Source organism: Mastigoproctus giganteus, chromosome 4 (assembly GCF_048544385.1).
Source record: "Mastigoproctus giganteus isolate SK-2022 chromosome 4, ASM4854438v1, whole genome shotgun sequence".
NCBI lineage: Eukaryota > Metazoa > Arthropoda > Arachnida > Uropygi > Thelyphonidae > Mastigoproctus > Mastigoproctus giganteus.
This window is the reverse complement of record NC_143578.1, coordinates 87,052,498-87,079,007: the sequence shown is the minus strand read 5'-3', so window position 1 is coordinate 87,079,007 and position 26,510 is coordinate 87,052,498. Positions and strand designations below refer to the sequence as shown.

General features: G+C 36.2%; 1 protein-coding gene across 1 annotated transcript in view; it reads right to left on the bottom strand.

Annotated features, from left to right (window-relative positions):
- The window catches only part of LOC150086886 (uncharacterized), a 161,086-nt gene that overhangs the window by 29,966 nt on the left and 104,610 nt on the right, over positions 1 to 26,510 (bottom strand). The window contains exons 10-11 of the mRNA XM_090372309.1: positions 26,174 to 26,334; positions 8,129 to 8,273 (exon numbers count right to left, since the gene is read on the bottom strand). Coding sequence (XP_090228435.1) covers positions 8,129 to 8,273; positions 26,174 to 26,334 — 306 coding nt within the window. The remainder of the gene's footprint in view (positions 1 to 8,128; positions 8,274 to 26,173; positions 26,335 to 26,510) is intronic.

Below are 26,510 nucleotides of genomic sequence, written 5' to 3'. Positions count from 1 at the left end.
GGCAATGCTAATACCATTTCGCCTCTATTTACTCCAGTTTGCTTGTGCTCTGCACAAGCAAACTGGAGTAAATTAGTCTGTTTCAGGTGTAGACAGTAAGGTTTTTCCCCCCAGAAACTCTGGATTTTTCGTCCAGCAAAACAGGCAAATCGACCAGAGAACACACGCAATTTATAGACAATAGATATATGGGTATATAGAAGAAATTCTGGGTGACTCTAATAAAATAATTTGAATTTGTGCTCTGCAGCTAGTTAACAATAAACATGCTTTGTTTGAAAAAAAATTGTTTGAAGACACTCCCTGGCTTACGTAATACTCGACCTATGGAAATTCGACTTTATGCAAGTTTTTTTGCCGGCCGATGCAAACTTAAAACAGTGGAAATGTATTTTGCATCCTGTAGGAAAAAATGGAGGTATTATGAAAATATTGGAATTTGAACCCAATAACATATTTTTTTTGGTAATTCGTTCCAAGAAGTTGAAATTTTTGCTATATAACTAAGCTCTTTATCTCTCTCTAAAAGGTCATTTTTATAATGGAAATTGCACTACACTTTCATCATTATCATATATTCTGTTATAAGAATCAAATCTGAACGCCTTTGTGATATGTTTCTAAAACACATTTCTGGAGGTCACTATCATAAAACAAAAACAATTTGCACTTTCTGGTTTATTGGGCTTTCCTGTTAGCGCAATCTATTATAAACGGGTAGTAAATTCTATCTTGTTGCATTTGCGATAATACCGATAACTGAAATTCTGTGGGTTTTTACGTTATGGTATTATGGTGAAATGAGTTCCCCTTCACTGAAATCGGAAATGCTATTAATAATATGGATGGAAAATGGAAATGCTATTAATAATATGGATGGAAAGATTCAGAAGTGAGTGCCTCTGAGGTCAATGGCCATTCAAGCAAAAGCAAGAATTATTTATGAAGATATTAAGGATAAGTACACTGAACCCCAAACCAAATTTGTGGCAAGAAAAGGGTGGTTTAATAGGTTCAAGCAGCACGCTGGTTTCCAAAACATTAAAGTATGTGGTGAAGTTGCCAATGCCGATTCTGCAGCTGCAGAGAAATTTTGTGACATGTTGGGGAAAAAAACCCTTCTAAATCTCCACAGCTCTCAACTTGTGCAGCGGCATTTTTATCAACTGGAGAGTTAATTCTGGCAACAATGCGCAAAAGGTAAAACTTGCTGACTTTATGCCTTCTCCTCTCTCTTTTTGTAATTTTGCACACTTTTGTAATTTTTCCTGCACATGACATAAAAAAATTGAATAAATAATTCTATTTACATGTTCGTCGAACATTTCTCCTTTGCTTCAATAAAATTTGGGAGTGCTGCATAAGCATTTAGGGAAATTCCGACTTATGTTGAGTTCCACGGAACGCAACCTTTATGTAAGTCAGGGAGTGGGTGTATATTTTATCATAAACATAACTAAAAAACTTACATTTTTACTCAATTAAATTTTTTTTCTGTTTTGGGCAGGAGGGCTGTGGGCCCCAATGCACTGCATTGGCATAGTTATGCCAATGAACTGGGTTTTCTCGGAAACCATGAGTGAATTTCAGATTAGCTTAGCTCCAGATTCAGTAAGAATAATATCTCAGCCTGAAACTGCGATTTATTATTTTTCTCAATTTTTTACAGTAAAATATGAACGAAATGAAAATGTGTAGTTTTAACATTGCAACAAAAAACAGAAATTATTAATAGAATTAGAAAAGGTGAAAATTTAGGAAATCTCTCCAAAGAGTGACGTGGGAACTTCAACAATTTATGACATCAAGAAAAATTCCAATGCTATAATAGAATTTGTGTCGATTATGTATAGTGAAGGAGAATCTAGAAAAAAAAATGTTGAAACCTGAAAATGCCAATTTAGAGAGTGCACTCACTTTATTTTTTTGTTTTCTTCAGAGTGAAGTTTAGGTGAACCAGTGTCTGGCCCAATGTTGTGTGAAAAAGCATTGGATTTTAATCGAAAATTAAGATGTCATGAAGATTTTAAGGCAAGTACAGGTTGGCTGAAAAACTTTAAACTAAGACACGGTATACATGAACTAGATATTCAAAGCAAGAAACTTTCTGCAGACAAATCAGCAGCGATGTCTTTTGAAAAATAAGTTTGCTTCAGTTATAGCAAATTAAGAGAAAGAAACGTTTATAATGTTGATGAGATGGGCTTATTATGGAAAGCAATTCTGAGAAAAACCCCTAGCCACTAAAAGAGAAATGCCTGCACCAGGTTTTAAGATGAGAAAAGAACAAGTTACAATTGCTATGTGTGCAAATGCTACTGGGATGCAGATTGTCCATGCTCGTTATTGGTAAGTCAAAAACTGAGAGCATTTAAAAATCTTTCTAATTTTCCTGTTTTGTATAAAAGTCACAAAAATGTCTGGATGGATGTTTCTGTTTTCCAAGATTGGTTTATAATTTTATTTAATTTAATTAATCTTAATTATTTAATTTAATGGTAAGGTAAGATTAAATTTATTTAATCTTAGCTTACTTTTGATTATCCAGAAGAGGTCTGACATCAATTATTCCAGATAACTGACGCTCTACTGTATAGTGTTTTCCAAGACATTTAACAGCAAAGGGCCAACTGAAATAGAGCAAGTTTTTAAAGTCAGAAAGTAAGTGATTTTTAGGAATTTGAACAACCCTATACTGTAGCCAATGTAGGTGGATATAATTTTTGGGGGATGCAGAGTTGAGCAGAACTAGAAGAATGTCTAAGTAAAAACCTGATATTTTTAAGCAGTCATTTAATTAAATCAACATTATTGCAAATTTAACAGATAATTTTTTTATGAGGTGTTTTAAGCTCATGATGTTGAAAATGACAAAGGAAGAAAAAAGTTAGAAATTGAAAGTCTCAAAGGTTTTTTTAATGTTTCAAAGGTTTTTTTTTTTTTGCTTGGCATGTGCAAAGGTGTAGCAGTAGCAGTGGCATTTGATGCAAGAAAGCAAGTGTATGAGCTTATGCAGCATCAACCAAAAAAAAAAAAAAAAAAAAACCACCATTCCCGCCAAATGGAAGTTTGTTCCAGCAATTAACCACCCGCTGGCTAAAGGCAAATTTCTGCACATCTAATCTACATCTGTCTTTTCTTAATTTGAATTTATGCCCCCTTAAGTTCATAATCTGAACAAGTGGAAGGATCCCATCAGAATTCAGCGTGCTCAACCCATTCAAGGCCTTATATGCCTCAATCAGATCACCGCACAGGTGCCTAGTCTCCAGCCACTGCAATTTGCAGAACTTAAGCCTCTCTTGGTAAGAGGATCCCTTCATTCCCCTCACCAATCTTGTTGCCCTTCTCTGTACACGCGCAAGTAAATCTACATACTTCCTAAAATGAGGCCTCCAGACCTGTACGCAGTACTCAAGGCGTGGTCTGACCATTGCCTTATACAGAGGGATAATCACCTTTTCCCTGCTAGCAAAATTCCTATATATCATTGACAAAACCCCATGACTTGCCCTGGCAGCCTGTCTGCACTGCTCAGGAAACTTCATATCTGACTGCACAATGACTCCCAGGTCTTTTTCATTTTCTACCACCTTAAGTGTAGTACTACACAGTTGGTACGTTTCTCTGGGGTTACTTCTACCCATATGCAGTACTTTGCATTTGTCAAAGTCAAACTTCAGTTGCCACTTCTTAGCCCATCTGCCCAAATTATCTAGATCCTGTTGCAGTAGCACACTGCCATTACTGTCATCAACAACACTGCCAACCTTTGTATCATCTGCAAACTTCGACATTAAGCCTGATATACCTTCATCAATATCATTGATAAATATACAAAACAGTGGACCTAACACCAAACCCTGTGGGACTCCACTAATAACATTAGTCCAAGAAGAGCAGCACCCATTGATTACCACCCTCTGTCTTCTCCCACTCAACCATCCTTTTATCCATTGTAGCAACTTACCCTTAATACCATTCAGCTCCAATTTGTACAGTAGTCTTCCGTGCGCAACAGTGTCAAAAGCTTTCCTGGAATCCAAATATATGATATCAAAATTATTTTTTGCATCCAGTTCCTTTGTAACCACATCATAATATCCTATCAAATTTGTCAGACAAGACTTTCCCTTAACAAACCCATGCTGTCTCTGAATTATTGCTGCAGTCTTGTCTAGATGATCCTGCAATGCATCTTTAACCAGTGACTCCATTATTTTACCCGGAACAGAAGTTAAACTAACTGGTCTGTAATTACTCGTGTCACCCTTCGATCCCCCTTTGTGAATTGGGGATACATTTGCACATCTCCACAGTCCGTGGGAACCTCCCCTGAGTCCAAGGACGCTCTCATAATTATGGCTAAGGGTTTGCTTAGTTGCTTTGCCGCCTCCTTTAATATAACTGGATAAATCCCATCCACCCTAGGTGCTTTTCTTATGTTTAACTTCAACAATTTCTCCTCCACTTTGCTTTCAGTTATAACAAAATCATTAAGTATCCTGCTACAATTTGATAACCTTCTGCCATTTTCAAACCTTAATAATTCCTCATGTGTGAATGTAGATGCAAAATACTCATGCAGTTTGTTTGCTATCTGAGCAGGATCATCAACAGTCGAACCATCGATGTCAAGTGGACTAATCAGATTCATCCTCTTCCTTTTAGAGTTTATATGAGTAAAGAAATCCTTGCTGTTTTTCTTAGCATCTTTTGCCAAGGATTTCTCGTAATCTGCCTTCACCTGCCTAACCTCCTTTGTCACCTGATTACAGACTAGCTTATATCTGCCATAGGCTTCTGAGTCGCTTGATAATTTATATGCATCCCATGCATTTTTCTTCTCTGTTACGAGTCTCATTAGTTGATTATATAACCATTTAGGCCTAAACCTTGAACAATATTTCTTAATAGGTATGAAACTTTTAGTAGCTTCCACAATTAATTCCTTGAGTGCTTCCCACTTAGAATTTACTGTTGGTAACATCATCAGTTTATCTCACTGTACAGAATTTAAAAACTGTCAGAGACCACTGTACTCACCTTTATGGAAGCAAAAACCCTTTCCTTTACCCCTGATGGTAATTAAATCTTTAAGTAAATCCCACATCAGTACACTGTGATCACTGCCACCTAGTGGTTCCTTTATCTGCAAATTCTTAATACACGAATGATCACTGCTTATAACTAGATCAAGAGTATTACTTTCTCTGGTTGCCTCTCGAACATGCTGCTGCAGAAAACAATCATCCAAAAAATCCACAAAAGTCTGACTAGTGTGTGAGTGACCAACCCACAAGTTCCAGTCAATATCTGGGAAGTTAAAATCCCCCATTATAAGACATTCCGATTTACTAGCCCACTCTATTTCTCTGTACAATTGTTTATTGTACTCATTCGAGTCATTAGGCCTATAACACACTCCTACTCTTATTTTTGCTTTCGCAGTGCTTATGTCACACCAAACTGACTCAACAGTGCACTGTTCATCTATATCAACTGGATGCACTTCTTTTGATTTTATGTTTTTCTTAACAGCATAACACCTCCTCCCTTTCTATCCTTTCTGTACACATTGTACTCCCCAAATTCCAGTTCAGCATTCCTTATATCTGTGTGACACCACGTCTCTGCTATCCCAACAATATCCGCCTTTAATGACCAACACTTCAAATTTATTTACTATACTTCTAGCATTGGTATACATGCAAGCATACATGCTCCTACTCCTATTCTTAGTTACCCTAACACATCCCATATACCCACCTGTTTCACGATGACTGCCATCCGTCCCTGAAACCCCCAACACCCCTCGCTCCAGGTCGCTACTTATTCTAATAGAAGTTGTGCAAGCATCACCTTCACCTCTGCCTACGGCTACTGTTAAACTATTAGTCCTTGTATACCCCCAAGCTAGCAGTATTCCGACCCACCTAACACTGCCTCGATAGCATCAGCAAATATTCTTGCACCCTTTCTATTTAAGTGTATCCCACCCCTATAGAAGCAGTCTCTCCTGTTAACAAGTACAGTCCAGGCTGAAAAAAATTCTACCCCTTGAGCCTTGCACATTCTTTCTAGGGCCGAATTGATCGACAAGGCTCTCATCATATACTCCCTTCTATCGTGTCTGGGAAGAATTGCAGACACTTTCAAATTCAACCCTAATTCTTGGCTTTTGTTCAACAGTGACCTGTACTTGTTAAGTAATTCTGCCGGTCTCCTACTCCTAATATCATTAGTGCCAACGTGTACAACTATATCACCTTTTGTGCCCTTAAAAGATGATATCCGCTCTACAACGTCATCAACCTTTGCCCCTGGCAGACATACCCTGGTCCTGTTCCACCTATCCTTTTTACAAAGCATGTTTCCCGTTTCCCTGACAATAGAGTCTCCAACAACTACTAGTTCCTGAGGGACCAGCGCATTCTGCCTTGGGGGTTGCCGCTGTGTTGCGTGATGACCAAGTGCAAGCTCTGGCGTTGATGTGGGCAGCTGAGAGCCTGATGGGCCCCTCAATTTAGATCTTTCGAGGGCTTCCACCCTGTCCTTCAAACTCTCATATAGGCCCATAACAACGCTGAGTTGTCGCCTGATTTCCTTACATCGCGCACACACAAAGACATCCCCCATGGCAATGTCATGTTCCATTCCAGAGAGTTCGGCAAACATTTCACAAGTTGCACATTTTTTTAGGCTGTGATGCGTTGGAGAATCGCCCCCCCCCTCAGTTCTCCCCCGAGTCACAGCACTCCTGTCACTTTGAGCCCGTTGCTTTGCTGCTCTAGTTTGGGGCATGATACTTTAAATTAATAAAATCAATAAATTAAATTAATTAAATGTCAATACTACGCTATCTAATAGAAACAGTGAAGTGTAATACTCTATAAATTAAAAGTTAGAGCTACCTAACTACCTCAATTAAAAATTTGAATTTCCTACAACTATATACAAAAACAATGGCTGCAAGATTCGAACGAAATAACGGTGTTATTGAGCTTGACTGAAAGAGTGAGGATTCCAAACAGCGAAAACTATTTTGTCCAGAAAAGCATAAGATGTTGAATTCAAGAACACAGAAACAAGATTGCAATTTAAAATTTGATATTCTTTTGGGCTTTGAACATGGTACTAGAATAGTATCATGTCTGATGTTTGCAGTTACCATTGAAAAAAGAATTCTACAAAAGGAAAATGTGAATTAATATTATAATTCAAGAACTACAATGTATAGCATGTAATTTTTAAAATTTTTTAATGCACTACAATTTAAATTGTTATCCAGAGCTTCCCTTTATAAATATCAGCAAATGATATGAATCTTACATCAGCTTTATACTCATATATTATTGTGCACCTAATTATGCTAGAATAAAGTACTGAATTTGAACTTGTAAACATAAAACCAGGGAAAGAAAACCTTTTGAATTATGAACATAATTCTTTAAAAATAAATAAGGAAAAAATGTATGTTAGCCTTCAAAAGCTTAAGTGTGACAGGTAGGAAGAGATTATACTGCTGTTGGGTGAAAGAGCCCTAGTAAGCTTCAGCTATTATCAAGTAATTATGATTATGTCCCTGTGTTCAACTGTGCTTATTTTAAAGGATTTATGCTCATAATTTAAAGATTTTATTTTATTATTATTTTTTTTTATCATTACATAGTTTATGTTTGCAAGTTCAAGTTCAGGCTTTTATTATTACACAGTAAGTACAAAGTTAGTTTTAGTAGTGGAAAATGATGTAAGGAAGCAAGCTAGAATCAGCCAAACAAAAAAAAAAAAAATCTATCTCATCTGTCTATCCCTTCTAATAAACTAAATCAGCATTTAGTTTACTCAATCCATTTAAGGCCTTAAGCACTTCAAATAAGTCTCCTTACAGGTGCCTAGTTTCCAAATCCTGCAAGTGGGAGCACTTGGAAATGACGATGTAACATTAATAAAAACTTGCTGTAATTTTTATATTGCTCACTGATATTTATATAGGGGACTCCATCTAACCATATGACAATATTAATATGCTAGAATATCATAATTACAGCAGAACTTAGAAAAACAATTGCAGTTTTTATTTCCTCTAAGTAAAGATATACTTGTAGCTTGTGAAAATTCACAGTACCTACTCGGTTGCATGTTTGGGTTTTTAATAACCTCGTCCTCCTCGTCACCACTGCTGTCATATTTAAATGGGTTTTTCTCCAACAACTGCCTTTGTGATTTAGTAGATTCTTTTGCTATACATTTCTGTGATTCAATTTCCCTGTCTGCAAGAATAAATTTTATGTACAAAACACAAACAATCAGAAAGCTAGATTTTGCTAAAACATTTATATATTATCGAATGTTAAGAATATTTAAGATTTAATGAATGCAAGGCTTTTTTAATTATTATTGAAACAGAACATAATGGATTCACCATGATTTTTTTTTTTTTTTTTTTAAATATAGTAATGCTAACATAATATTTTGGTAGCACTAGTAATAGGCAAACTGGATTGACTACTATTAAATTTATGGACTATTGTTGGTGGAATAGAAGTACTGTTTATGTCCATTAATATATATATACACAGGTAACCCTCATATAATACGGTAGTTAGATTCCAATAAAATCTCATGTAGTGCAAAACCGTGTTATACAGGAATAAGAACCAGTACAAAGGGGGGTACGTTCCAAAAGCTAAAAAAATACATCATTTCATTTTTTTATAACTATTGGAAACTTAATTTTTATTAAAAATAGTAACAACTGAATAAAAGTCTTACACACTGTGATACACATAGGTCAGATAATGTACATTCATTTAATTCGCTTCCTCTTCATCGCTGCTAAGCACAATCAAACAAGAACATTTTCTCCATTACAGAATACAGTAAACCCCCGCTATTCGCAGGGGTTACGTTCCTGAGAAATGCCACGAATACCGAAAACGCGAATACTGAGTTATGGCTCCCATAATAATAAAGGGGTTCCGTTCCAAAGTATGAAATATATAAGAAAAACTAGTCTAAAATTTTGTCTATGTATTATATGTACCTTCATAATATGACTATGTACATAGACAGTACATAGTGAAATGCAAGCATATGGCATCGAAATGAAAATAAGAAACAATTTAATATTAAATGTAATATTTGTTAGAAATTTCAAACAAATCTTTCAAACCAGCGTCTTTGCTAGCTAAAAAACCTATCCCGCCAGTGCTATCACCAGTTTCGCTAAAGCGTTGATAAGGAGTTTTGCTTTTTCACGAATGATGAGTGAATTTAACGGAATTTTATTTTGAGTTCGGTTTTCTATCCACAGATTTAAAGCTTTTCCATTTTTTCTAATTTAACATCACGAGTTACAGAGCAAATTTTTGAAGCAATTAGCGCGTTTTCACGGACACTACGGCAGATTTTTTCTTCCGATTTCTTGATTAATCATACCGTTGACTCATTGATTTTATAATGTTTTGCCACTGAGGAGACACTTTCACCATTAGAAATTTTGTCTAATAACTCAATTTTATTCGCTAATGTCATCACCTTCTTTGATATTTTCACATTTCTCTTGTTATTCGTAGTCATATTTTTGTAGGGGTTAGAAAGAACTTGGCCACAATAAAGTCACTTTCTTCCGTTAACACACTCGAAAAAGTCTGTTTTACACTGAAAAACGGTAGATTTATCACTTTTGTAAGCATATCAATTTATAAATTGATAAATTTATTCAATTTATAAGCATATAAATTAAAAGCAAACGACGAAACCTTCCATAACAAGCGCATAACACATATTGAACAAGGATTAGCGAGAAACATTCATGCTCGCGATTTTGTCACCCCTCTCCCCCCACCCACTGAGCGCTGTTTTGACCGGGAAAGATAATTTTAGCGACGCTCATGTTTTTTTATGGCGGAAAATATTCACGGCGCTTTAAAATTCACATTTTTTAGGTTTCATTTTATATTAAATTGGCGATCGCGAATACAGATACCGCGAATAGCGGGGGTTTACTGTATCTTCAACCTTTTGAACTTTCTTCTTCAGCAACTAGATTTCGTGTATCTTCTGCTTTCATTACTGGTTTTTTGTTTGCTTTTGTAAATTTCATGGATGGAGCTAGGCATTTTTGAAGCTCCCTTTTGAACTTTGTGCTCCTTTCAGTCGAAGAAGGATCTGCATTCAAAAAATTGATTCTAATTGCTCAGCTAAGTTTATGCCTTTCTGTATTCTTTTTTAGTGTAAAATTTGGAACATCAGAATTTATCTCCACTATCATCCTCTGAATTGATTTGGTTTACTTCCGATGCCATTTCCACCAGATCTGCTTCACTAGCCTCTTTTTCTACCAGTAATTCTTGAATGTCTTCAGTAGTCATATCATCAAAACCTTCTCCTCCTACCGACTTAGAAAGTTCTACTAATGCACAGATACTGTTTTCTGGTGGTTCAACCATATTACTTGAATGAACTGACTCTGGCCATACATTTTTCCAACACGCATTTAATGTTGACGGTTTTACTTCTTTGAGCAATAAAGCTGTGACTACGATACAGTCCACAATTGAAAAATGTTTCCATGCTTCCACCACTTCCAATAGTGGTGGGCCAATAGATTTTCTGATAATTTCCTTGATTTAATGGTTAAATTAAAGAAGTTGTAAGAAACATTAGTTTAATGTTTGGATGATTTAAATCTTTTGGATGGCCTGATGCGTTATTAAAAATGGCCTGATGCGTGATTTCAAAGTTTTATTAGTAATAAAACTTTGAAATCTAGATTTTTCCGCCTTAAATAGTTTTCCATAGCTGGCAAAAAACAATTTAGAAACCATTCTTTAAAAATTTTACACCTTTAATTGCACGAAGATTAGAGGATCTATAAACTAGCATAGGTTTTATCATGTAATCTCCCAATGTGTTACTGCATATAAGTAACATTACGCGATCTTTTTATGCCTTAAAACCTGGTGCAGTTTTCTCTCTTTTTGAAATAAATGTTCTGTTGGGCATATTTTTCCCCCGTCTATCTCATCAGCATTGAAAACGATGTGGTGTGTATCCGTGCTCTTCAATAATTTTTTGAAATTCCTTTGCATACTTCTTGGCAGCTTCATTATTAGCCAATGCACTTTCCCCTCAAATTCTTATGTTATTTAACAAGAAATGGTTTTTAAATCACTCAAACCAACCTTTACTGGCAACAAACTCCAGGTTAACAGATTCTCCATTTTATTTTAAATGGTTATAAAGTTTTAGTGCTTTTTGTTTAATTACATTGCTGTCTAATAGGATCTGTTTTTTACTGCTATCATCAATCCAAATACTGAGTGCCTTTTCCATTTTCTCAATTATTGGCACTTGAGGACGAGCTGTTATATTTGCCAAAATGAAAGATCCTGCAGCAACAGCAGTTTTAATTTTCTGTACGGTCTTCATTTTTCTTTGTTGCATCATTTAAATTTAAACTTTTTGCAATGTATGATACCTTTCCCCCCTTTTTAAGACAATCCAAAATTAGTATCTTTGATTCTAGAGAAATAAAGTTTCTTTTGAGCAGTGCTGCTTTTTTTTTTTTTTTTTTTTTTTGCTTTCCTTAGGGCAGGAATTTAATTCACAACGAAGAAATTATTCCACTACGGTTCTTAAGAACAAAGTTTAGTAATACATATCCTGAAAAATTTATAAATGATCAAATAAAAACCAAAATAACCTTACAAAAACCTTAAAAGTCACAAACTGCATGCTTCAAAGTCAATTTTTTATGACCCCAAACAAGCACAAGTTCAATAACACAGAAACCTAACACTGGGATTTACCAATAATTTTTTTTGCATAACAACTAGCAAGTCAACAGCAGGGATTCACAAAAAAGAATGGAAATGTTGAAGAATTACATCCAACACAACAGCAGGATTTTCCCCACAGAAAAGGTCAAAAATACTGTGTTATGTGAGGTTTGCCACAATTCTCTAACCATGTTATATAAGTACAGGTAGTGCCAGGATTGCTGCAATTTATCAATCATATTAGAGCAAAACCGTGTTATACAGGAGTTGGCTGTACATATAAAAAGAGAAGTCCATGTTCCCTACATTATTTAACATTGAAAGTGCCCTTTTACTCTGTATATAATTTTTCCTCCCAAAATTTAAGACAATCTATTTAATAAATACAGGGCAACCCACAAAAAAAAAAAATTAAACAGGGAAGTTAGGTCACCCTATATATTTAATAAACTGTCCTACCATTAATATCTGAACACTTGCACATCTACAAATGATATTTATTTACAGGAAAACTAATAAATGTGTGCTGAAACCTTCAGCCTTTATAACAGTATGCATCTGGTCTCTGTGGAACATTGTACACCAGTGTTTTGTAAATGTCCTCTGATATTTTCTGCCATTCAGCCTTCAAAGAAGCAACTAATTCAGTTTTGTTTTTTGAGCAGCCCTCTGGAACTTTACATTGTATTTCTGTGGCATCTTACTAAAAGACACTGTTAATTACTTTAACACCACATGCATACACAAAAGTACATTGAAATGTACTACCTCCCCTCTCTCTGTTACATATGACTAGTACATTTCAATGTACTAATCACATGTAACAGAAAACAACTAAGTGTTTCTTCAATCCAACTTTTACATACTTTATGCAACATGGACTATCATACCTGATAGACAATTTGTTAGCGAAAATAAGCAAAAATTCCAAATTTAACAGAGAAGCCAAAATTTTACTACATTTTTGTGAAAAAGATGGAGATAACGGTTACCTGAGATGGAGAAGGGATTCAAATGAGTCAAAAAAGACAGATTCTACCTTCATAAATCCAGAGAGTTTGCAGGCATGCTTTGCATGCCTCTATGTTTATTTTTCCTTGATGTAGACTGCATCACATAATAAATTCTGCTATTCACTTGTCTTGTAAAGTTAAATAACTGCTAAATAACTGAGATAAAAAGAACATCTAGTAATCATAAGTATATAAGACAACTGTCTTTTCCCATTTCTACGCCCCTCCTCTTTAACTTTACACTAAAAGAAAATTATTTCTAATAATGCTAAATAAACAAATTTCGCTATTTTACCGAGTCAAGTTTCCACTGTTTCATGTAGGTTCCATGCTAACCTCCAAAAAGATTCTATATGAATATATGAATATGATTACAACACTGTTTCTGTTATAGAGACAAAGACAGCTCTTAACAAAAGGAAAGAATACACACGGAGTCGAAAAATAAAAAAAATAAATAAAAATAAATAAATAAACATAAGATAGATTTTAACAGAAAGCAAGCACATGACAATAAAATAACTGGCATCTAAAATGGTACATAATTTAGAATCAGCTTACAATATACTTTGAAACTCAATAATACACATTATAAATACAACAACATTCTGATATTTAAGTTGGCATTAGTAGAGGCATATGATGCAAGAAAGCAAGCTTATCAGCCTTTAAAAAAAAAAAAAAAAAAAAAAAACCCTTCCCCTTTCACTCATCTATTTACTCCAAAAGCTCAGCCTTAAATTTATTTAAGCTATCAACTTCCACAACAAGAGATGGAAGTCTGTTCCAGCAATCAACTACCTCTGGCTAAGAGCAAATTTCCACACATCTATTCCACAACTGTCTTTCCTCAGTTTGAATCTATAGCCCCCCTCAGGTTCTTAATCTGAGCAATAGGAAGAATCCCATCAGCATTCAGCTTGCTCAACCCATTCAAGACCTTATACACCTTAATCAGATTGCCCCACAGGTGCCTACTCTCCAGGCGCTGCAATTTGCAGAACTTAAGCCTTTCTTGGTGAAGGGAAGGTGATTATCCCTTTGCTCCCCCCCTCACCAATCTTGTTGCCCTTCTTTGTACTCGTTCTAGAAACTCTACATCCTTCTTAAAATGAGGCCTCCAGATCTGTAACAGAAGGTGATTATCCCATTGTACATTGCCTTGTACTACGAGATAATCATCTCCCTGTCCCTGCTAGCAAAATTCCTTTATATCATTGACAAGACTCCAGGACCTGCACTGGCAGCCCATCTGCACTGCTCAGCAAATTTCATATTTGACTGCACAATTACCCCCAGGTCTTTTTCACTTTCCACTTCCTTGAGTGTAGTACCACACAGTTGCTACGTTTCTCTTGGGTTATTGCTACCCACATGCAGTACTTTGCATTTGTCAATGTTAAACTTCAGTTGCCACTTCTCAGCCCATCTGCCCAACTTATCTAGATCCAGGTGGAGTAGCATACTGTCTTTACTGTCGTTAACAACCCTGCCAACCTTCATATCATCTGCACACTTGGACATTAATCCTGATATACCTTCATCAATATCACTGATGAATACTAGTTCATGTAACTGAAGAAACATTTTCTGAAAGTTCCTCTCTTTATTTATAACTCTTTTATTGGCCACCATTTATTTTCAGTGATTTGATTCTGATTGGTTTTAGATCTCAACTTTCTTAAAATAGAATAACTAGTATTTCTCATACCTGTTTTGTCTTGTAATGGTTTGAAAAAACTTTTGCTTTGTTTGAAAGGAAGATGTTTTACTTTCTGCAAACACATGTTATTTAGTTGTGTTTTAAAAGATATCTGTAACCACATAATAATAATGGATCCTACACTTGAATGGATAGTAGAACATTTAACTTCAATAAGCATTATTATTCAACAGTACTTGACAACATGAGCTAAAGTAAACATATTTATCACTATAAAAACTATAACAACTTGAACAGATATAGTAAATTTTCTTTTCTGATCCATAAATTCTTTTCTCAAGGTTGAACTCCTATTTTCTCATTTTTACTTCTCTTCATAGCTCCTCTTGTGGTCACATGTGTATGATACCTTTTTACATATGTACTAATCACAAGTATCAAGTTTAACGAAACAGTGTTGTTTCGTTACACAGATAAATCGAACTGAATATTTAAAACAAAGTACACTGTAAAAGGATAATAAACAATATACAGTTTAAACACAGGTAAGGTTCAATACATATAGTTTTGCAGTAGTTTAACTTTTACAAATGTATAAGCTTCCAGTCCTTTGGAAGAGAGTTCAGAAATATATTCATAAATTACATGATATGGGGAGGAGCTTAGTATTAATTTTTGACATCAATACAGAAATGCAGTATTTAAGCTTTCTTTGTGAGTGACTATGTAATATTTATTACAATTGAACATCCAAGACCCAGCAAGGATCAAATCCCCACTCACCTCCACTAATGTTATTTTTTTTTTGATTTGGTAGTTGTTGGCACATCGGCTTCTGTGGCCATATTGCACCTCCCAAGGTTTTTTTTTTTTTTTTTTTGCAGTACTTTGATCCAAGCCCGAGGCGGGAATCGAACCCGCGACCTTTGGGTTGCCGGGGAGGTACTTTACCCACTCGGCTAGCCCGGTCGGCTCTAATGTTATTAGTGGAGTCCCACAGGGTTCAGTGCTGGGCCCATTGTTGTTTTGTATATTTATCAATGATATTGATGAAGGTATTTCAGACTTAAGTCCAAGCTTGCAGATGATATGAATGTTGGCAGGGTTGTTAATGACACTACACTACTGCAACAGGATCTAGAAAAGTTGAGCAGATGGGCTGAGAGGTGGCAACTGAAGTTTAACATTGACAAATGCAAAGTACTGCATATGGGTGGAAGTAACCCCAGAGGAAGGTACCAATTGTGTGCTACTACACCTAGGGTGGTAGAAAATGAAAAAGACCTAGGAGTAATTGTGCAGTCAGATATGAAGTTTTCTGACCAATGCAGACAGGCTGCAAGAGCAGGTCATGGGGTTTTGTCAATGATATACAGGAATTTTGCTAGCAGGGAAAAGGAGGTGATTATCCCCATGTATAAGGCAATGGTCAGGCCACGGCTTGAGTACTGCGTACAGGTCTGGAGGCCTCATTATAGAAGGGCGTAGATTTGCTTGAACGTGTACAGAGAAGGGCAACAGAAAATCCCTTCATTCCCCTGGTGAGGGGAATGAAGGGATTTTCTTACCAAGAAAGGCTTAAGTTCTGCAAATTGTAGTGCCTGGAGAGTAGGCACCCGGGAGGTGATTTGATTGAGGTGTATAAGGCCTTGAATGGGTTGAGCAAGCTAAATGCTGATGGAATTCTTCCTCCTGCTCAGATTACAAACCTAAGGGGGCATAAATTCAAATTGAGGACAGACATTTGTAGAATAGATGTGCAAAAATTTGCCCTTAGCCAGCGGGTGGTTAATTGCTGGAATAAACTTCCATTAGTCGTTGTGGAAGTTGATAGCTTAAATAAATTCAAGGAGGAACTGGACAAACTTTTAGAGGGAATGGTTGTGTGAATTTTTTTTTTTTTTTTGGCTGATGCTACATAAGCTCATATGTCTGCTTTCTTGCATTACATGCCTATTACCACTATTACTATCTCTTCCCCACCACATCATTACCCAATGTGCATTGTGCCCAAGAGACAAACCACCCATAATGTATAATTACATTGTACCTAACTCACCTCCTGCCTTTTGCATTATATATTTTGTGAATATCTCTCCCCGTACTTCTCCCCTCCCATCTGTCACTGCTCTTTTAATACTTATTCTTCTAACTGCAACATCATAAGAAATTTTCAGTATCATTTATTACAGTTGTACTTTCAAAATTCAGCACCGTGGGGATTTGATCCTTGCTGGATCTTGGATGTTCAATTATAATAAATATTACAGTCATACTCACAAAGAAAGCTTAAATACTTCATTTCTGTAGTGGTGTCAAAAATGAATACTTTCTTTAAATCCACCTGCATAACAATGTAATTTATGAATATATTTCTGAACATCTTCAAAAAGACTGGAAGATTATACATTTGAAAAAGTTAAACAACTGTAAAACTACACTGACGAGCCAAAATATTATGACCAGCTCGTACCTGGCATAAAACAGCTCGTACCTGGCAAAGCATGGACGCTACAAGATTTCTAAACGTGTCTTGTGGTATCTGGTACCAACACGATCTGCTGGTTACCAGATACTGGTAACCAGCAGATCCTTTAACTCCTGTAAGGGCTGTGGTTGAGACTCCGCAGATCGGAGTTGCTGTTCCAACACAAACCACAGCTGCTCAATGGGATCGATGTCTGGGAAATTTGGAGGCCAGGGCAATATCTGGAAGTCTTCCTCGTGTTCCATGAACCAGTCTCGAACAATCTGGGTGGTGTGGCATGGTACATTATCCTGCTGAAAGATAGCACTGCCAGAGGGAAAGACCGTTGCCACGAAAGGGTGTACCTGGTCAGCAATGATGTTTAGGTAGGTGGTAGACACCAGAGTGCTTGGCACATGGATGACTGGATTCAGGGTATCCCAGCAGAACATCACCCAAAGAATGACACCGTCGCCATCACTTCCCAGTGTGCATTCACCATGTGGATGCACACTTACCCAGCCATCCACATAGTGCAACAGGAAACATGATTCATCGGACGAGACGACCTTCTTCCAATCACTCAAGGTCCAGTTTCAATGCGTGTGTGCACACTGTAGGCACCATCGGCGGATTCGCGGTAGAGGCACATGCCTATCCGTCACTGGTAGGCGCTGTCGCTAGTGGACTGTGGTTAGCATGGGCATTTTCAAGCAGGGTTTGACATACTATGTGTGTTGTGACACATTACTCCTGTCACCAGCATTACAATTACCAGCGAGTCGCCCTTCTGTTGCCACATACCATCTGGGAGAGCCTTCGCTCACCTCGAGCATCGATGAGCTGTGGTTGTCCAACATCTTGCCAGCGGTTCGCGGGTTTCCCCTCCTAGGACCACTTTTGGTAGGTACTAACCACGGCTGACCATGAGCATTCCACCAGCCGTGCCGTTTCAGATAAGCCCTGACCCAGACATCTGGCCATTGTCAAACTCACTTAAGTCCACTGCCTTTCCCATCTGAAGAACAAGAGTAACACTGATTAACGGAGCTCAGTATCATGTGTTTTTTATGCAGTGTCTTGACCTGCGCCATTGTTCACCTGTGTAGTTGCTTCGATTTGCATAACGACTCGCTGGTCATAATGTTTTGGCTCATCGGTGTATATGTATTGAACCATACCTATGTTTAAACCTTATACTGTTTATTATCCTTTTACAGTGTACTCTGATTTAAATAATGCACAATTTTAAATATTCGGTTCAATTTATCTCTGTAGTAGCAACACTGTTTTATTAATCTTGATACTTATGATTTGTGAATATGTAAAATTCATTTACATGAATTTACACATGTAAATTCATACATGTGTATGCACACATGTATGAATTCCAAAACTGATTTTCAAAAAAGAAAAAAAAAAAAAAAAAAAAACCCTCACATGTTAGAGCAACTGACCAAATCAACCAGGAAGTAAAAACAGTCCAAAAAGACTCCTTTCTAAATCAACAGGATAGTATTCACTGTGCTGATGGAGGAGGGGTGCTAAGTTTGTTTAGCATTTGCAATGGCAAATGGCACGATATTGCAATGGCGCAATTTGTCATTTGCAATGCCAAATGTAAATTGGCACAAGGTCATTAATTTGATAAAAAAAAAGTGTATCTGACCAATCCAGAGTTTGCTCATGGTCAACTTTATCCTGCATTTTCAAAGAACTTTCAAAAAAAAGCTTATGCCAAAAATGATCTACCTGTTTAAAAAAATAATACAGTTTAGCAAAAGGTTTGTTAATCAAATTAAAGTAAAATTCAAACAGTTTACCCAAAAATACTACTATTATTATTTTAAAAGCTAACTTCATTTTCTTTTACTGATCATTCATAATTACTCATCTTAATATGGAAATAAAGTTATCAGGCAAATTTAAATTTATCTAATTATGCCCTTTCTAACTTTCCTTGCAACTATTTTTGTTTGGTTTGGTTTGGTTTTTAATGGCGCATTGGCAGCTGTGGCCATAATGAACTATTTTTGTACCAACATATATATATATATATATATATAATTTGTATGTATAAATGTAGAAATTTGTATGTAAATTTCACAAGGCGCCAGTAAGCCTTTCACAAGGCTTACTGGCGCCTTGTGAAAGTTACACAAGGCGCCAGTAATTTTAAAGGTGAGGAAAGTAGAAAAAGAAGAGTAGTAGATTAGTGAACAGTGAAAGAATGTTAATATCCTAGAGGTTATGATGAATTAAGTAAATTATGGGTTGAATTGCCAAGCCAATATAAAGTGGAGGAATTTTAAAGTAAAATTAGTACAACAAAATAAAAATGGTATAGCTGTCATCAGATATGAGGGAAAGCAATTTTAGTAAAAGGTGTAATATAGGTAATGCAAAAAAAATGCTTGATCTGATGTCAGCATAAATAAATATTGAGTTAATGATCAGGTATTTCATCAGGGGACTACACCTGACCATGTATCAGGAATTGCGTTTCTATACTTGTCCATAGTAGTAGAAAAGTGAAAGGCCAAAAAGAATGAAATGAAATTAGCACTTTCTAATACAGTATGAACAAGGTAGTCCCAACACAGTGAAATTTATTTAGATAAAAATTAATTTAGATAAAATACGTATCGAGTTGGGATAAAAATGGTTAAGATCATTGTTTAATTTAAATATGTGGAATTTAGTGTAGGATTTCATTTTGTATAGATAAGAAATCAATGTATTTTAAAAATAAATGTGGAAGAAGCAAATGGTATAAGGGTGAGGTATTAAACTGAGGATTTACTTATTTACTCCACAGCGCTACGGGCCTTGTAGAACCTTGGCCTCCTCAACATTTTTTCTCCGGCTGTTGCCCTTCCATTGCTGTCCTTGGCCATCTGTTTTCCTCCATTCGTATCACGTGGACTGCCCATCTAAGTCTTGAGCTCTTTATCACTCCCACCATATCCGGTTCTCCATACAGTTTCTTCAGCTCTTGGTTTGTCCTTATTTTCCACTCTTCCCCGACTTTTACAGGGCCAAAGATTTTTTGTCCTTTTTATTAAGCGCCCATGTTTCACTAGCATAAGTCACGACAGGTCATACCACTGTTTTATAATACTAATTTTGTTCTTCTAGAGAGCAGCTTTGATCGAAAGTGTTTCTGCAGGGAAAAGTAGCATCTATTACCAGCATTAAGACGAGCCTGAATTTCTGGGGTGTTACTACTGTCATGTTGAATCATAGCTCCCAGATATTTGAAGGATTCTGTTCTATTGAAACTATGTTTCACTGTTTGTCAGATCTGTTGGGTACATTGTCTCTCCTTCCTACTTTTAATCATAAACTTTGTTTTATTTTCATTTACCTTCAACCCAACCCTTTCTGTTTTTTTCTCAAACTCTTCAAAAGCTGTCCTCAGAATATGTGGGTTTCAGGAAGTCATCACTACTTCATCTGCATAGGCTTAGTGCTGGCAGAGTCTGTTATACTGTATATGATCCCATTGGAGGTGGCTGATACTTTACTCATAACCATCTCCAACACCAAGTTAAGGACAGGTGACAAAGGCCCCCCCCTCCATCTCAGCCCTCTCCTTACTTCGAAGGACTCAGAGATTCCCTTGCACTTGCTTCCCTCCATGCATGATTTAACCCCAGGGGCTCACATCTGGTGAGTATGGCCTTGGCATACCCATGGTCCTTAGCTGGATATCATCATTCTTCTCTTTCTTGGTGATTCTACTTTTGATTTTGACTCTCTCTCTCTCTCTCTCTCTCTCTCTCTCTCTCTCAAGAGAATTTGTTTACAATAAATGAACTCGTTAAGAAAAGTAAATTTCTTGATAACAAATTGTAATTCTTCATTTACAACACTTTTTTTGCATACAAATTTGTTTTCTAACAGAAAAGATAATGAAATCACAACACACAGTACATTCCACACTGCAAACAGAGATAGCAATTCTAATCTACTGTATCATTGAGTATCAAAAATTTTCTTATTAAGAATTTTAATTTGGAGTTAGAATAACATCTGCTGAGCCTGAAATCTACACTAGCCAACAAGTTTTTTATTATATTCATTGCATGCCTATCTCCAAAACTATTTAGTACCCTAGGGTGAGGCAAAACAATTTAGGTTCCTTAAATTATGTGAGACATTTCTTTGCAGATATGACTCTTCAAAAATAGTGTTAAGATTTTTCAAGATTAAATTTAACTTCAGTTTTTGAACTGAAGTTAATAATAATAATCTTCATCAACCTTACAAGCCTTTTTGGTAAGCCCAGGCTTCCCATCATTTCCAACAGCTCCAATCTATCCACACTATCATATTCCGTGCTGAAATCAACAAAGAGATGGTGCAGATCTACATTATATTTGTAGCACATCTCCAAGATCTGTCTGAAGGTGGAAATATGGTCAACAGTTGACCTCCCTGCACGGAACCCACTTTGATATTCACCAAATATTCCTTCTGCTAGACTTGCTATTCTTCTAGTCAGGATGAAGGATAAAATCTTATATGCTGTACTAAGCAGGGCAACCCCTCTGTAGCTTCCACACGTTATTTTATCTCCCTTCTTGTGGATTGGGATAATTACCGCTGTCTTCCAGTCATTTGGCAATTCTCCTCTTTCCCATACTTCCAACATAAGCTGATGTAATTTTTGGATCAGTTTCTCACCACCTCCCTTTATGAGTTCTGCTGGGATGTTATCTTCTCTGGGTGCTTTGTTATTTTATAGCCTTTTTGACTGCATCCCATACCTACCTCTTCTATTGTTGGGCCCAAGATAACTTCAACATTATCTGTTTCTTCTTTCTCTTCTACAATTTCTTCTGGGCGTGGGCGTGCCTGTTCTTTATTAAGCAATTCTCAATATTAAGGAATTAAAATGCTCCTTCCAAACTTCTGTGATTCCCCCCCTCCCCCTCATCACCACTATTTCCCCTTTCTCATTCTTACAAAGGTTAAGATGGGACTGGAAACCATTTTTTACGTTTCCTACTCCTCTATACAATTTCCTGATCTGCCCTCTGTCGTATTCTTCTCGCATTTTTTTATTCTTTTCTTTTGTCTACATACTGACTTTGCTTCAACTCTTTTGACCCTGTAATCGTTTGTTTGTTTGTTTGTTTATGGGCTTTACAGCACAAGGACAGTAAGGCCATAATGTGCCTGACCCTGTAATCCTCAGTATTCTTTCTAGTTCCTCTCTGTAACACTTTCTGCCTGGCTTGGTTTGTTCTTCCAGGATCTTCTCACAGTCCTGATCGAACCAGTCATTTCTCACTCTTTTTTGTTCCACTCCAAGTGCCTCTTCTGCTGCTACATCCAGTGCTTCCTTAATATCTTCTCATCTTTACTGACGGGCTCACCAGTATCTCATCAAGCTTATCTTGTTGATATCTTTTCTTTGTGTCACTCCTTTCCCTCTATATACCTTTGAGAGCCTATTTCGCAGTATAACCGTACCATAAAATGGTCCAAATCGCAATCTACCCCCCCTAACTCCTCATGTCCATTACATCCGTAGCATAACGGGTATTAATGAGGATGTGATCTATTTGATTACGTGTGACACCATCAGGTGATATTCAAGTTTCTTTGTGGATATTCCTATGTGGAAAATTTGTGCTACTAATGGCACTGAAATCTCCAAGGGTGAGTTTAATATCGCATCTTGGGGCCTCATCTAATGTTCTCTCCAGTGCTTCATAAAAGGCATCCTTTGCTTCATCCTCATCTTCTGTCAGAGCATGTACACTGATCATGAATGTGTTAAAAAAAGACCCCCTTAGCATATATATTCTTTCATTGATTACACTGTAACTCATCATTCATGCTTCAGTGTCCTTCTTAATCATAAAGCCTGTTCCTAGAAGTCTGTTTCCACTATTTATTAGGGTGTAGTCTTGGAGATCTATAATTTCCAAGTTTCTCCATCTCATTTCTTGTAATGCTGCTACACTTATGTTATATCTCTTTCAATTTTTTTTACAATTTCTTGCTTGGTACAAACTTCAGATGTTCCACGTAGCTGCAAAATCTCTTTAATCCTTTTGGCATGCTTGATCGAATTCCATTTGAGACAGTCAGCTATTTCCTTGAGGTTTTGTAACGTTACGTTTGTTTTCTGGGGTGGGGTTGTTAGCCCCATGCCCAACCCGGAGGACCAGGTTATCTCTCTTAGTCTGAGTCATCACTTATAACCTGTTTGGCATGGAAGGCCCAGCTGGTAGTAAGCCTACTGCCGTTTTAGCTCACAGGATCATTTGGCCACAAAAGCCCCACCGATAACAACAAAGTGGAGATACCTTCGGGGGGATTAAATTGAGGATGGGGAAGGGAAAAGGAGTATTTTAAATAAACAAAGACGAAAAATAGCAATAGAAGTAGGATAGTAGGAACATTCGTTTCACCCTCGTATTACACTAATAGTTTAACGAACAGGAAGAAATTTAGTATTAGACAGCAGAAAGATAAAAAACATAGAAAAAAGTAACACTAAGCTTGCTGAGGTTGTGAAGCCCAACCTTGCAGTAAGGGCTCTAGCATTTGTAAGCGTTAGTATATTGTTGTTGTTATTTGGTTTTTAGGAGCATTAGCAGCTAAGGCCATATTGCTCTGGGGATATGCGGTGGTCATTCCCTGACCTTTCCGCATCCTCTGTATTTGGTGGTCAGTGTTAGTATAAAAGGGAGCTAATGCTTTTAAATACCAATACAAGCATTTGGTATTAGCTCCCTTTTATACTAACGCTTACAAATGCCAGAGCCCTTACTACAAGGTTGGGCTCCACAACCCAGCAAGCTCAGTGTTATTTAATAACTTTTTCTATGCTTTTTTATCTTTCTGCTGTCTAATTCTAAATTTCTTCCCGTTTGTTAAACTATTAGTGTAATACAAGGTGAAATGAATGTTCCTACTATCCTACTTCTATTGCTATTTTTTGTCTTTATTTATTTAAAATACTCCTTTTCCCTTCCCCATCCTCAATATAATACCTCACCCTTATACCATTTGCTTGTTCCACATTTATTTTGAAAATACATTGATTTCTTATCTATACAAAATTAAATCCTAACTAAATTCCACATATTTATATTAAACATATTGATATTAGCCATTTTTATCTGAACTTGATGCTTATATTAAACATACTGATATTAATCATTTTTATCCCAATTCAATACTTATTTTTACCTAAATAAATTACACTGCGTTGGGACACCTTGTCCATACTGTATTAGAAAGTGCTAATTTCATTTCATTCCTTTTTGGCCTTTCACTTTTCTTCTACTACTATGGACAAGTATAGAAATGCAATTCCTGATGGTCAGGTGTAGTCCCCTGATGAAATACCTGATCATGTATTAATATTTATTTCTGCTGACATCATATCAAGCATTTTTTGCATTACCTATATAAGACCTTTTATTAAAACTGCTTCCCCTCATATCTGATGAAAGCTATACCATTTTCATTTTATTTTATTAATATTTTGTTGTACTAATTTTACAGTTCCCCCACTTTATATTGGCTTGGCAATTCAGCTCATTATTTACTTAATTCATCATAACCTCTATGATATTAACATTCTTTCACCGTTCACTAATCTACTACTCTTCATTTTCTACTTCCTCACCCTTATAGTTACCGGCACCTTGTGTAACTTTCACACATCCATTTATACTTAATTTAATTTAATTTAATATTTATACAAATTACATATACTCTTGCATCCTTTAATGCTGCATTGCCCTTTTAGGTGCATCTGTCATACATAATTTATTAATCTTGCTTTTGCCAAAATCATTTCATCTACTGTTTACCTCTTTTCCGTGCGACTCTTTAAACCTTTCTTTTAAAGAGTTACATTGAAAACCCATTTATATATATATATATATATATATATATATATATATATACATACAGCCAGGCCTCGTGCATAACGCGAGTTCGATTAACGCGATTTTCAGTTAACGCTATTTGAAAAATTATACCACTTTACACGATGCAAATTTCCAGTTAACGCAATTTTTTTTTTTTTTTTTTTTTTTTAATGCGGTAGTTGAAAAAGAATTGAATTGTGCATTAAGCTTACCGCAAGTCGTACGGTCAATAAACAAATGTTTGCCTGCTGCCCGCCTCGGTGTGTTCCATCAACCATCGGAAGAAGACGGTGTTACTTGTTTGTCTCCTACTAATAAAGTCAATGCACACTTACATAAAAATTCAAATTTTTAAATGAGCCAGATGAAAATGTTACCATGAAGGAGATAACGGTAAAAGAAATAGATGAAATCTTTCGTATCGCACAGAACCGCAAACAAAAGGTTTAAGGTTCTCTGCGATATTTATTTCGCCAGGGCCCAGAGAAGATTGTTGTCGGCTATCGGAAATTGATTGATGAAAAGAGAAAGTCAACACTGTTCAAATATTTCCGCAACAGTCATTTCTTCATTGTGTATTTTATGTCAGAGGTTCCCAAACTTTCTCGGTTCACGGCGCCCTTAGTGTCTCAGTAATTTTTTCAAGGCGCACCCAGACCAAAAGAAATACCTAACAGTTCCGTTTAGTAGTTAGGTCCAAACAACTTAATAAGAAATGCTGAAACTGTGAACTATCTCGAGCTAGTAGTTCGCGCAGTGTTCGACAGATGTCGAGTATCGCTGTGTTTCACCCGAAAATTTAAAATATTATGCGGCACAGTTTGAGAACCGCTGTTTTATGCGATAAACATTTAATTCCATAATTATTTTCATTATCTTTTACATTATACACAGTTAAAAAGTTATTTAAAAGGTATTTTTAAAAATTCTTTATAGACATTCCAGAAGGTCAAGGACCAATTATAATTTTTCCTATTGATTATTATATTCGATTAACACATTTCCGTTTTGCGCGATGCGCTCGCGGAACGAATTATTCGCGTTAATCGAGGCCAGCCTGTATATATAAATATAAAAATGCATGTAGGATTTTATAAGTCTGATAAATTTTGATGTAGGTTTTGCATATATAAAATTTAATATCCTTTACTGCTGCTTTGCGCAGTTTGGTGCATCTCTCATACCTTACTTATTTATTTTTATCTATCAACTGAAATTTTCAACTATCTGGTTTAAACTCATGATTTTATATTACATTTAATATAAATTTATATACATATATATATTAAAAATAAATCTACAATTGTCTCAGAATCTCATAAATCTTTGAAATTTACGCTTACTGTTTGATGTATCATATTCAGATGTGTTCAGAAACCTAAACCCCTCCTTATTCTGATTGTTTAATGCATTTGTCAAACACGAACTGATTTCATAATATCGATCTTTAGATATTGCTGGAATTTCCTGTAAGGATTCTTGTAATTTCTGCATTTCTTTTTTACTAAAAATATTGAACAAAACAGACAAGTTAATAATGAAACTCTGAAAATAAACTGAATTTAAATGGCAGCAGAATTTTTTCACTCTAGCTAAGTGCAGGATATGAGATGTGGCAATCAAGTTCCTGAACTGGGTGCTGTTGCAGTTCGAAATGAGTTTGAAACTAAACAGAAGTGG